Source organism: Suncus etruscus, chromosome 6 (genome assembly GCF_024139225.1).
Source record: "Suncus etruscus isolate mSunEtr1 chromosome 6, mSunEtr1.pri.cur, whole genome shotgun sequence".
Lineage (NCBI taxonomy): Eukaryota > Metazoa > Chordata > Mammalia > Eulipotyphla > Soricidae > Suncus > Suncus etruscus.
Genome location: NC_064853.1, coordinates 99,859,521 through 99,872,490, shown reverse-complemented (window position 1 = coordinate 99,872,490; position 12,970 = coordinate 99,859,521). Strand labels below are relative to the sequence as shown.

At 37.9% G+C, this 12,970-nt stretch overlaps 1 protein-coding gene and 1 pseudogene across 1 annotated transcript; one reads left to right on the top strand and one right to left on the bottom strand.

Moving 5' to 3' along the window:
* Window positions 1-302: 302 nt before the first annotated feature.
* LOC126012174 (nascent polypeptide-associated complex subunit alpha-like) lies at window positions 303-1,081 on the bottom strand. The gene has a single exon (XM_049776004.1). The coding sequence runs from the start codon at window positions 1,013-1,015 to the stop codon at window positions 368-370; it is 648 nt and encodes a 215-aa protein (XP_049631961.1). The 5' UTR covers window positions 1,016-1,081; the 3' UTR covers window positions 303-367.
* Window positions 1,082-6,542: 5,461 nt separating this feature from the next.
* LOC126012183 (ras-related protein Rap-1b-like) lies at window positions 6,543-7,345 on the top strand (annotated as a pseudogene).
* The last annotated feature ends 5,625 nt before the right edge of the window (window positions 7,346-12,970 follow it).

The following is a 12,970-nucleotide window of genomic DNA, read 5'->3' as shown; positions in this document are numbered from 1 at the left end:
TTGCAAGTGTCCCTTGATTAGTACATAGGGTCCATCTTTGTCCCTTACAGCTTTTCTGAGTATAAAGTTGGTGTCATCAGATATTAATATGGCTACCCCAGCTTTTTTGAAGGTGTTGTTTGCTTGGATGTTTTTCCTCCAGCGTTTGATTTTGAGTTTGTTTGTTCTGACTATTCAGGTGTGTTTCTTGTAGGCAGCAGAAGGTTGGATTCATCTTTTTGACCCATTTTTCCACTCTGTGTGTGTTTTTTTTTTCATCCAACAAGAAGCCATAACTTTATTAATGATAGAAACAGTACAAATTTCAAACCAAGCTGTAATTACTCTTTTGAAACACCAAAAAAAGGGTCTCCATTTTTCCAGATGGTTACATTGTTAATTCCATAATAGCATTTACAATATCATTACTGTTGTTCTTCAGGGCTCGGACTGCCTTTGCTCTCGACACATTCGCTTGTGACATGACCAATTCTATATCCTTAACTTCCACACCTGTTTCATCAACCTCTTCCTCTTCACTCTCCTCCTGTACAGTCGGAGTCTGTGTATTTTCCTGAATGCTTGAGACAGCTTCACCTTGAACTTTGAATTTCTCAGCAGCTGCTAGCTGTGCTTGTTGAGATAAATCTTCAATCTTTGCTTCCCCAAAAACTATGTAGGTATCTGAAGCTGGGCTCTTATAGACATCTGGTTTTGTGATGACAAAGAGGATATTCTTAGATTTTCGAATCGTGACTCTAGTAACCCCTGTAACTTGTCGAAGACCCAATTTGGACATAGCCTTCCTTGCCTTCTTTTCACTCCGGCTCTGTTTTGCTTTACTAACTGGTTCTTCATCGATCTCAGCTGCTGCTGCCAGCTGAGCTTGCCGTGTGGTTGCCTGTGTAGAATCTTGTTCTTCAAGTTCTGGTACTGATTCATCACTGTCAGATTCTGTCCCAGATCCTGTCTCAGCCTGGGGTTGTGGCAGCTCCTGCTCCGTGGCAGGGACGGTTTCTGTGGCTTCACCGGGCATTTCGTGCGGGGGACGCGGAGCCAAGATGGCGGCAGAAAGAGAACGAGCGAGAGCGTGACCCACGCCTGGGGCCCACTCTGTGTGTTTTAATTGATGAATTTTGTCCATTGACATTGAGGGAGATGACTGTCATAGGATTCAATGTCATCTTTGTAGATAAGTTATCTTTGTAGATAAGATATCTTTGTAGATAATGTCATCTTTGCTGTGTTGGTTGGTCTCTCTTGTCTTAGAGTAGACCTGTCGGTTTTGCTTTAAGGCTGGTTTATCATCTTTGAATTTTCGAAGCTGTTGTTTATCCATGAAGCTATGTATTCTTCCTTCAAACCTGAACATGTGTCAGGCTGGGTGCAGTACTCTTGGGGAGGCATTCATTTCATTCAGTCTTGTCACAATATCCCACCACTGTCTTCTGGCCTTGAGAGTTTCTTGTGACATGTCTGCTGTAAGTCTTAGGGATGCTCCTTTGAATGTAATTTCCCTTTTTGATCTTGCTGCTTTCAGTATTCTATCTCTATCTGTGGGATTTGTCATTGTAACGAGGATGTGTCTTGGGGTGTTTTTCTTTGGGTCCCTTTTAGCTGGTACTCTTTGGGCATGCAGGATTTGTTGGCACGTAGTCTTTAACTCTAGAAGTATCTCTTTGATGATGTCTTTGACAGTTGATTCTTCCTGGAGACCTCCTACCTGGGCCTATGGGTGTCCAATGATTCTTATGTTGTTTCTGTTGAGTTTATTAAATACTTCTATTTTCATCTGTTCGCACTCCTTGAATACTTTTTCTATTGCCTGTTCGTTTGTCTTAAGTTTCTTTTTCAATTTCTTCTGTTGTGTTGAGTTTTTCTGCATCACATCTTTTAGTACTCTGATTCTCTCCTCAGCTGCTGATACCCTGTTGGCGAGGCCATCCATTGAGGTTTTTAGTTGAGCAACTGTGCTTTTCAGATCTGTTATTTCAGTTTGGAGTTTTCTGATTTCTGTCTTTGTGTTCTCTTCAGATCGATCTATGCTTTCTTTGAGTTCTTCAAACATCTTCCATATTGCTATTTTAAGTTCCTTATCTGAGAGGTTAATCAGGTGGTTGGAATTTATTAGGTCATCCGAGCTTTTGTCTTCATTCTCTGTGCATGGTGTTTGCTGCGAGGTTTCCCCATGTGACACTTGTAGTGTGCTTTTACCTGCATGTTGTGGTGGGGTTCATTGGTTAGAAAGAGTGCGCGGCCCTCAAGCAAAGCGAAGCCTCTCTTCTGCTGCCTGTAGTTGACAGTTTTAGGTGGTGGGCTCCCTAGGCCTCTGAGGGATTCAGAAACACAGGCAGGCAGGCGCAGGAGAAGTTTCCCTTGAAGTCCTCAGAGTGAACAAAGGCACAGCAGGGTGGAGCCTCCACAGGCCAGAGAGCTCAGCTTATTGGACGAGACCCCCACAGCCAGATTTTACTCACTGGGCAGCTTCAAAATGCAGTTTTTTGGGGGTGCACTCCCTAGGCCTCTGAGGAGACTTTCAGGGATTCAGAAACACAGGCAGACAGGCGCAGGAGAAGTTTCCCTTGAAGTCCTCAGAGTGAACAAAGGCACAGCAGGGCAGAGCCTCCACAGGCCAGAGAGCTCAGCTTATTGGACGGCAACCCCCACAGCCAGAATTTACTCACTGGGCAGCTTCAAAATGCAGTTTTTTTTTCAGGTGTGTTCTCTAAGCCTCTGAGGAGACCTTCAGGGATTCAGAAACACAGGCAGACAGGTGCAGGAGAAGTTTCCCTTGAAGTCCTCAGAGTGAACAAAGGCACAGCAGGGCAGCCTCTGCAGGCCAGAGAGCTCAGCTTTTTGGATGTGACCTCCACAGCCAGAATTTACTCACTGGGCATCTTCAAAATGCAGTTTTTTGGGGGTGTGCTCCCTAGGCCTCTGAGGAGACCTTCAGGGATTCAGAAATAGGCAGACAGCTGCAGGAGAAGTTTCCCTTGAAGTCCTTCGAGTGAACAAAGGCACAGCAGGGCAGAGCCTCTGCAGGCCAGAGAGCTCAGCTTTTATTGAAGATTTCTATTTTCATCAGTTCACCTTCTTTTTTCTTTTTTTTTGGGGGGGGGGAGACCCGTTTGATACTCCTGTCTAAGCACTCAGAAATTGCCCCTTGCTTGGGGGGACCGTATGGGATGCTGGGGGATTGAACCGTGGTCCTTTCTTGGCTATCACTTGCAAGGCAGACACCTTACCTCTAGCGCCACCTCACCAGCCCCACATTCTTTTTTTCATTATCCGATCATTTGCTTTAATGCTCCTTTCCATTCTCTTCTGTTGTATGGAGTTGTTACATATATCATCTTACAACTCACTGATTCTGTCCCCAGCTGCTGTTACTTTGTTGGAGAGGCTTTCCATTGAGATTTTCATTTCCTCTACTGAATTTTTCAGACCTGTTATTTTAATTTGGAGATTTCTGATTTATATCTTTGTGGTCTCCTCTCTATCCATGCTTTCTTTGATTTCTATGAGAATCCTTCACATTTTTCCTCTAAACTATTTATTTGAGAAACTTTGTAATTGGCTTTCCTTGGGTCATCAGACCTGCCATTTTCATTCTCTATGCATGGAGTTGGCCTGCATTGTTTCACCATTGTCTTGCTTGTTGCGTGTTTTTTTCTTTTTTTTTTTTTCTTTTTTTTTATTTTGGGGTCACACCCATTTGGTGCTCAGGGGTTATTCCTGGCTAAGCGCTCAGAAATTGCCCCTGGCTTGGGGGGACCATATGGGACACTGGGGGATCGAACCGTGGTCCTGATCCTTGGCTAGTGCTTGCAAGGCAGACACCTTACTTCTAGCGCCACCTCGCCGGCCCCACGTGTTTTTTTCTATGTCTAAAGGTGGAGTTCATTGGTTAGAAGATGAGAGCATCCTCAAAGCAAAGAAGAGCAGTTGTGTTCGTCTAGCACCACCCTTTGTGGGCTGGAACAGCCTAGCTTGATGAAATTAAGTTCTCTGGGGTCTTCCTCTGCAGCCTCAAGCAGGAAATTAGAAAGCCAAGTAAGATTTGACCTTAAAGAATTGAAAATAAGATGTGTTTGAGCTAATGTTTGATGCTGTGTCAGCACCTTTTACAAAGGGTTTAATATCCTTAATTTTTAAGAAACGCCTGTCCATCAATAAGAAAAAAATAAGCCCACAATTAAAAAAATATGGACAAAAGGCACAAATAAATGACAAAAATCTAACAAGTTAATAATAATTGTATGGAAATTGTCTAACCTCATAAGTCATCACTAATAAGCAAATAAAAACAAAATACAATTTATTATCTACTTAAATGGGAAATACATTTAAGGTGAACTACTTAAATTGAACTACTTGTGAGAATTCAGAAGATGGACAACCTTACACATGCCTTTTTAGAGGGCAAATTTATTTAATGTTCTTAAAGATTTATAATAATTTTCAATACAATAAAAAGAAAAGTATAGAAATATGTTATAGAGTTGAAATTTCATAGAAAGGTTGATCACCAGATGAATGCTCAAATTTCATTATAAATATATAAACATGGTTATAGCATTAAAACTAATATAAGTACTGAAATATAAAATACAATATATTTATTTATTTATTTTACTGGATCACACTCGGTGACACTCAGTGGTTACTTCTGGTTCTGCTCTCAGAAATCACCCCTAGCAGGCTCAGGGAACCATATGGGATGCAGGGAATCGAACCACCAACTCCTGGGCTGGCTGCATGCAAGGCAAACACCCTACCACTGTGCTGTCTCTCTGGCCCCAAAATACAATACATTTCTGAACAAAACAGATAACTGTTATCTTGAAGAAAATATACAATAATGTTAATTTTAACTGAGTTGTAGAATGATGAGTAATTTAAATTCTTTCATGTACATTTATTCTCATAGACTTTTCAGTATTAAAAAATAAGGCACCAAAGATGATTTAAAAAATAAGGCACTAAATAATAGAATAAACACCACTTGGAGAGGGTGTTCGGTCATACCCAGCAGTGATCAGGGTATTTTTCTAGATTTGTGTTCAGGGTCATTCATGACAATTCTGGGAAGCATATGTGGGTTCTGGGGATTGAATAAGGGTTGGTTGCATGCAATGTAAGTGATTTACATCCTATACTTCTGTATATCTCTCTGGCCCTGGAATAAGGGCTATATAAATTATACATCTATAATTTATATGTATATTTTTTCATACAAATGTTACCTCTTATTGTACAACTTTGATACAAGGCCAGGCACGCAGCTACTTAGAGGCTGGGACACAGGGGATGTTCTTTGTAATGTATTCCAATTGTTGGGCTACAAACCACATTAACAATACAGTTCACATAGCTACTCCAGACATTTAAATTAGGGGAAAAGGCTTGCTATTTAGCGGTACATGCACAGGGAAAGCACATGATTTCTTTCCAACAGAATGCCATATAGCCTGTGTGGAAATAACTCATTATTTATAGAAAACAGATCTCACATAACCTGGTGTATTGTGTTGTACAAAGTTTCTTGTATCTGCTACCATCCATATCTTGCTGGGATGTGGAGAAGCCAGAGTTCCAGTTTCTCACTTACTAGCCCAGACTGTGGAGGAGTTCAGGGGACCATTAGTTCATCCCTCTTCATGTTAGGGATCACACAGGTACAGTCTTCTGTAAGCATATATGCAGGGTGCTGCTTTTGACTAAAATGTACTTGAAGGATCACTCTATGCATATAAAGTCAAATGCTTATTCAGTGAGGATAAGCAAGAACAAAAGTTATCCACTTATATTGACAAAATAGCAGCTAAAGTTCTAAAATTAGTATTTGATTTTTCAGCGAGTACAAAATTTTATATATACATGCTCTAAAAGCATTTTTTGTCTGTGGAAGTTTTAAAGATAAGGGTTGGAGCCAACTAATAAGTTATTATATATAATATATTGTATGCAAATTTCTGACTCAACTTCCAAATTTAGATAGAGATTCATCTTTATAACATACTTTTTATATTATTTTTTTCAATGTGTTAACCTTGGGTCAATCTACTGCACCTGTCTCTTAGCACTTTGTGCAAAGGGCAAATGACTGTATCAATTGAGTTAAGTAGAATAAATTTGCTGATATAGCAAGTGCCCAAACAATGAAGATTGGGTGGTGCAAGAGTATATAAATAAATGTGGAAAATGTCTCTCATATGGTAACATCAAATCCAGTGAAAACTCAATTACACTGAATCAACAGTATAATTAAAGAAATACTAGACATTGGAGGCATCCAGATTTGGAGTTAAATACAAATTTTATTACTTCATTGCTATCTAAGCTGGACAATTATAACTTTCTTGATCCAAAGATTCCTAATCTCAATAGGTAAGCTTGATATCATTTATCTTCTTTCACAAATACTTAAAAAAGTTAGTTAGCGCAGTCTGGCGTGGAGAGCAAGCCGGAGCGGCTCCGGCAGCGGCAGCGGCAGCAGCAACGCCGCCGAAGGAGGCGATGCCGGCGGTGGGGGCCTGGTGACAGCGCGAAAGGTACTAGCTTTTAACAAGTCTGCACCATGCGTGAATATAAGCTCGTGGTTCTTGGCTCAGGAGGTGTAGGAAAATCTGCTCTGACTGTACAGTTTGTTCAAGGAATTTTTGTTGAAAAATATGATCCTACGATAGAAGATTCCTATAGAAAGCAAGTTGAAGTAGATGCACAACAATGTATGCTTGAAATTTTGGATACTGCAGGAACGGAACAATTTACAGCAATGAGGGATTTGTACATGAAAAATGGACAAGGTTTTGCATTAGTTTTTTTCCATCACAGCACAGTCTACGTTTAATGATTTATAAGATCTGAGAGAACAGATTCTTCGAGTTAAAGACACTGATGACGTTCCAATGATTCTGGTTGGTAATAAGTGTGACTTGGAAGATGAAAGAGTTGTAGGAAAGGAGCAAGGTCAAAACTTAGCAAGACAATGGAACAACTGCGCATTCTTAGAGTCCTCTGCAAAATCAAAAATAAATGTTAATGAGATCTTTTATGACCTAGTGCGGCAAATTAACAGGAAAACTCCAGTGCCTGGGAAGGCCCACGAAAAGTCATCATGTCAGCTGCTTTAATATACTAAATGCATTGTAGCTCTGAGCCAGGTCTGAAGAACTGTTGCCCAATTCAACAGTGCCAGCATTCCAACTTTATTAAACCTACCAACATCTTAAATGGACTTTCCTGTGGTGGTACCCTTTAAGAGGCGGATCTACATCAGTTTGCACATTCTAATCACTTTCCAGTATCACAGAGAGATTTTTACTTATATGATAGCTCTAGAGTATGCAGCTGGTCAAACCAGAGGCTACAATCCAGTATTACTGCTAAGAGACATTTTTCATCCAACAATGTTGTACATGTCTGAAAATGGTGTACTGTATACTTTAACATGCCCCATACTTTGTATTGGAGAGGACAATAATGTAAATCCTAAAAGCACCACTATTTTAGCATAATAAAAGAAAGTCCAAAGAGCTCCTATATAGACTACTCCAGATAACTTGCTTCTTTGATACTTGTAGCTTATTGTAATTTTTTTTAAGAAACTCAAGGTCATTATCATTGTATTGTACAAATAAGCGCTTTGATTAGCACAGCTACATAGCTTTTTTTTTAATTTTTAAAAAACCTGTGGAGACAGTGATCTTGTCTTTAAAATATAATAGTCCTTTCAGTATAATGTCTTAGATTAAAGACGTTGCCTTTAATATCTGTTGGGAAGGATATGTCCAGACTTTTCAAATCTCTTATTATATGTTTCCTTTTTTGTTTACATAGGGAACAATGTTTATAGTTTTGTGTACAGTGGGGGTCTACAACAAGAAGTGTATATTTTCAAACAATTTTTTAATGATTTGACAATTTTTGTAAATCATTTTCAGGCTTCTGCAGCTGTAGATTCTCACTGTGAATCCCTTGCTTGCTCATGCATAAGTGTATTTCAATACCAAATATACAGGTTTAGTATTTTTGCCTGTTAGTGATTGTTTCACATGTTGGTTGAGCTATTAAATGGTGGAAGAGTACTGTGGGTGTGAATGTGGGAAGTAATTTTAATCATGTGTAATTGGTTACAAGGCCTGAGTTGCAGTAACTTGCTGTTTTATTTAACAATGCCTTGTTGCTTTGTATGCATTAACGTTTGGGTGTAAAGATTGTGTATCTATCCAACAGGGAGCCACAGTATTTAAATTGACCAACCTAATGTTAGAACGACTTGGAGGTGACCAAATGTAAACTAAAAGCCTTAATTAAAGTGGTGCAATTTTGTATAACTTAGCATCAGTAGTTCAATAAATTTGGATTGCCATGCAAGGGCTTGCATTAAAAAACAAAAAGTTAGCATATACTGAGAACTTGGTCCTAATAAATAATTTCTAGTCAATTAATAGTTACAATAATGGTGGGCAGTTGCAAAAGTAATTTGGTAATAAAATTCTTAGTCAAATAGTTTAATGTTTTTTTTTTCATCAAAATGATTTGTTTATTGAACTAATCTTGAAGAGATACTAAGCTACTGAATTGTCTCAAGTAAAATGGTTCATGGTTAGAGGCTATGAACTCTGGGAACTCTAAGGTCTTCTTGGAATGGGGCAGGCTTATTCCCTACCCTCTTTGCTCCCCAAAGAACACTAGAAGACTCACCCACTATTTTAAGGGATACATTTAGATTGAGATTTGGTGAGTTGGACCCTGTATTTTGTTTTCTTGTGAATTTAGAGAAATAAAATTATTGGGTGGAAGTGTAGTGGGGCAGGGATACTGCATAGTTGTTCCCTTCTTTTCTATTCTTTTCTTTATTTGAATTTCAAGGTTACCAAAGTCAGAATTCAAGGATAAATATGAAAAATCAGCTGGTAAATGTGTGTTCACAAGTGAAAGAAAAAAGAAAGCCAAATGAATGTTAAAACCGTTTTTTTTTTTGAAGCAGCGCAGAAACAGATCTTTTGATCCTTTATCACAGAACAACAAAACACTCCCATGATTTGCACACATTTGACTGTGCCAATGTTCTTATAAACATATGTTTGTCCATATGTTCACACACAGACATGATGGTCTGAATTATACACACTTCCTTTTTTAAAAAAAGCTATATTTTCCTTCAGATTTATTTTTTCCTTTCCTTTCTTTTCAGTTTTTTTCTTTTATTAATTAATTTTTTTTTGATATTTCAAAGCTGGCAGTTCAGGAAATGGCTGGAACTGCCACATCTCTGTTCTTGCAAAAGAAATCAATGCTAATCCTATTACTGGCAGTTATCACCTATCCCAGAACTCACAGCTAAAAGGAAAAAAACACACCAAGATGTCAAAGTAACAGAGAAAAAAAGGGGGGGGGCTTTCAAATAGTGATTGTTTCTCTCTTTTTTTAACCCCTCTCTTTATTTTTTTCTTTAAGTTAGCAAAGAAACCCAAGTACAAAACACCTGTGTTCAGAAAAGATTATATGACTTATTTAAAAACAAATGGGTCAGATTTATCTTTCTCCACTTGCTTTGATAAAGCATCAAAATAGAATATTAATAGTAGCTCTTAGTTTTGTTAGTAATAATAACACATATCATGTAATGGTCACTGTAGGCTTTGTGTTAGTTGCTTACTGTAAATTGTCTTATAAAATACAATTTGTCCTTGAGGCAGGAGCGATAGCGCAGCAGTAGTGCATTTGCTTTGCACATTGCCAATCGAGGACTGACCTTAGTTCCATCCCCAGCATCCCACATGATCCCTTGAGCCAGGAGAGATTTCTGAGTGCATAGACAGGAGTAACCCCTGAGTGTCAAAGGGTGTGGCCCAAAAATAAATAAAAGCCAACACAATATGTCCTTCAGTAGGTATGAAAAATATTTTTATTTTAGAGATTCAGGTATTACACAAAGTTTCTTCTGAATAACCTAGGTAGGAAGATCTGGTATCCATTCTGTATCCAGTAACTATAGTTTTTTAATTGCAAACAAAAGGGGATTTTATTTTGTGCTTAATAATCAGGATGTAATAAGTGTTTTCTAAAATTAGGTATTAAAATGCATAGCCTTGCATAAATCCAGGGCTGGTTTTACGTAGGATTGGTTTACAAGTGAATTTATACCCAATTAGTCTGGGTTTTGGTTTTTACATTTTGACAGCTTGTGACTCAATGGACACTAGTTAGGGCAGGAGGGACGCTTAGATCTTACATGGCAAATAACTCTAGTTTGATATCTGTGTGCTTCCAATGTCCTCCTCCATCTGCCATTTTTTCTCGGCAGAGTGAGCCTGAAAAGTGACTGGGGATATACTTAAACTTTATTGTTTTTCTGGTTTTTAGAATGATTTTCAGGTATCAATCAGATAAACTGATTGCTTGATACCAGAGAGATAGTATAGTGGGTAGGTGCTTAGCACAGAGCTAACCTAAGTTCAATCCCTGACACCAAATGTAGTCAGTCAGTCATTTGACTAATGTCAGGAAAGATTCATGAGCACCAAGCTAGGAATAAGCTCTGACTAAAGCCAGGTATGACTCAAAACCAAAACTCAAAACATTTAGAAAAATAAACTAATATCTTTGAGTTCCCCTTTCCTACAATGAAGACCATTCTCATATATGTCTCTTTCATTGCTCCCTTTATTCCAACAGTGAAATCAGATGGACATGAATTATGCTTCTGTTTGGAGATGTTTATAAACATGAGGGTACTAACTCAACGGATACTTGATTATCTTTACAAGTTCCTGGTTCTTAGCCTTACATTTGAGCAATAAAGTTAGAGATAAGCAAAGAAGATATCTTCAGGGATCTTAGAAATGTAGCATTCCCAGTCCCATCTCAGAGATACTAAACCAACATTACACCATAATAGGATCTTTAGCAATTTATATGTATGTTCATGTGTGGAAGGTATTGTAATATGACACTTTGGGCCTACTGAGGAAACTTGATTTTAAAGCCTAAACTTTGTCTCCTTGAGTTCTGCATCCAGCACAATATTGCTATACAAAAGGAGCTCAAGAGTTTCAGTAAGTGAATAACCAAATGAACTACCATATTTTCTAATTGATGGAAAAATGTAAGTCATGGGTATCACCCACATTCTATAGTGTTATATAGTTGGTCCCAGAAGGACTGAAAAAGTGCATCTACCTTATTCAGTCACCATGCATGTTTTTGGGATCTTTTCTAATTGGTATGAATCTTGTATCCCTAACATATTTGTTACTTCAACAGTTTGTTAATCAGTTCATTTTCAACCCAATTAACTCACTAAATTGTCAAGAACTGTGTTCAACATCTGACTACACGAGAAGAAAGGAATACTTTATGATGTAGGAGAAAATAAAATTTGATATTTGTCTGGATTGTTAAATGTGTCCTGCCAATAGAAGAGATTGTTCTGGCTAAATTCTTATTCCCAGTGAACTATTTTGTCCTAAGAATGAATAATTATAATAAAAGTTTCCAAAAATATTTATTGAATATTTTATTTTATTTATTTTTTATTTATTTATTTTTTGGTTTTTGGGTCACATCTGATGACGCTCAGGGGTTACTTCTGGCTATGCGCTCAAAAGTAGCTCCTGGCTTGGGGAACCATATGGGACACTGGGGGATCGAACTGCGGTTAGTCCTAGGCTAGCACTGGCAAGGCAGACACCTTTCCTCTAGCTCCCCGCCGGCCCCTTATTGAATATTTTAAATTTGGTCCCAATAGACTCTTGTCACTTTGCATATAAGAAGAAATAAATGCAGAACCAGAGTCTGAATAATGTATTTTTCTTATTCTGGAGATATATTCTCAATGACTACATAACTCTGAAGTTAGTTATAGTATATTTCACTAACTTGGTTCCTCCTATAACAGAAATAAAAATGTTAATGTGCAACAAGAACAAAGTGATCTCTGTGTCAGTTCTTGTGATACCCATGCCTGCTTTTTCTTCTAGGAATGAAATACTTTCTTCTTTGTTTTATAGAATTCAAATTAAAAAATAAAGCAGAAGAAACTATTTAATTAAAACAACCAGAGGAGCTGTTGCTTCAATAAGCAGTAAATAAGAGAAAAAGGAGAAAAAGAGAAAGACAGACAGACAGACAGACAGATAGGCAGATAGATAGATAGATAGATAGATAGATAGATAGATAGAAATAGAGATAGAATAAAATGCATTTTTGGATCACACTTGGTATTATTCAGAAATTACTGTATCATATGAGGTTCTAGAGATTAAACATGGACTAGCCAAATGCAAGACAAACGCCCTGCCCACTGTAGTATGTATGGCTCCAGCTCTAGAAATAAAGGCATATTTGAGAGTGGGTTCTGAGAATAGAAATAAAGTAATATTTTAGCACAAATTTTGTTCTTTGTGGAGACAATGGAAGAGAAATAGTAGAGACAAAAATGCTAAGATTTCTATTTTAAATAAATTGTACATTTTTAAGCCTTTTTCTGATATTCCTAGTTTTGATTTTGACTACAGACAGACTTTTGAGTAGAGAAGGACATTATAGGACTGTGAGATGTTTTGTTATGTTTCTTATAAATAAGTAATATTTATCACTGATTACATTCATAGGCATGTCCCACCGCTGAAGTCTCTGTGGACTCTGTTGGTAATGTGAAATATTTTGTGCTTTGCAATTAAACTAGGAGAAATATTTTAAATAGTTTATTGTGCACCATAAAGTTGTCTTTTGGAGAAGTGTAAACCACATCTTGTGCTTGAGGACCAGTGGTGCTAGATATTGAACTTGGCTTCCACATGTAAACCATGAGCTCTGGCACTTTGATCAATATCCCCTGCCCCAATAAAATTGTTTTAAGAGTTTAAATTCTAGAAACAAAAGCAATGCCAGTTAGAACATTTTACTAAAATAGGCTGATTTTGATGCCAACCACCTCACCCACAGCATGATGGAGTAGAGAACAATCTACTAAGTAGAT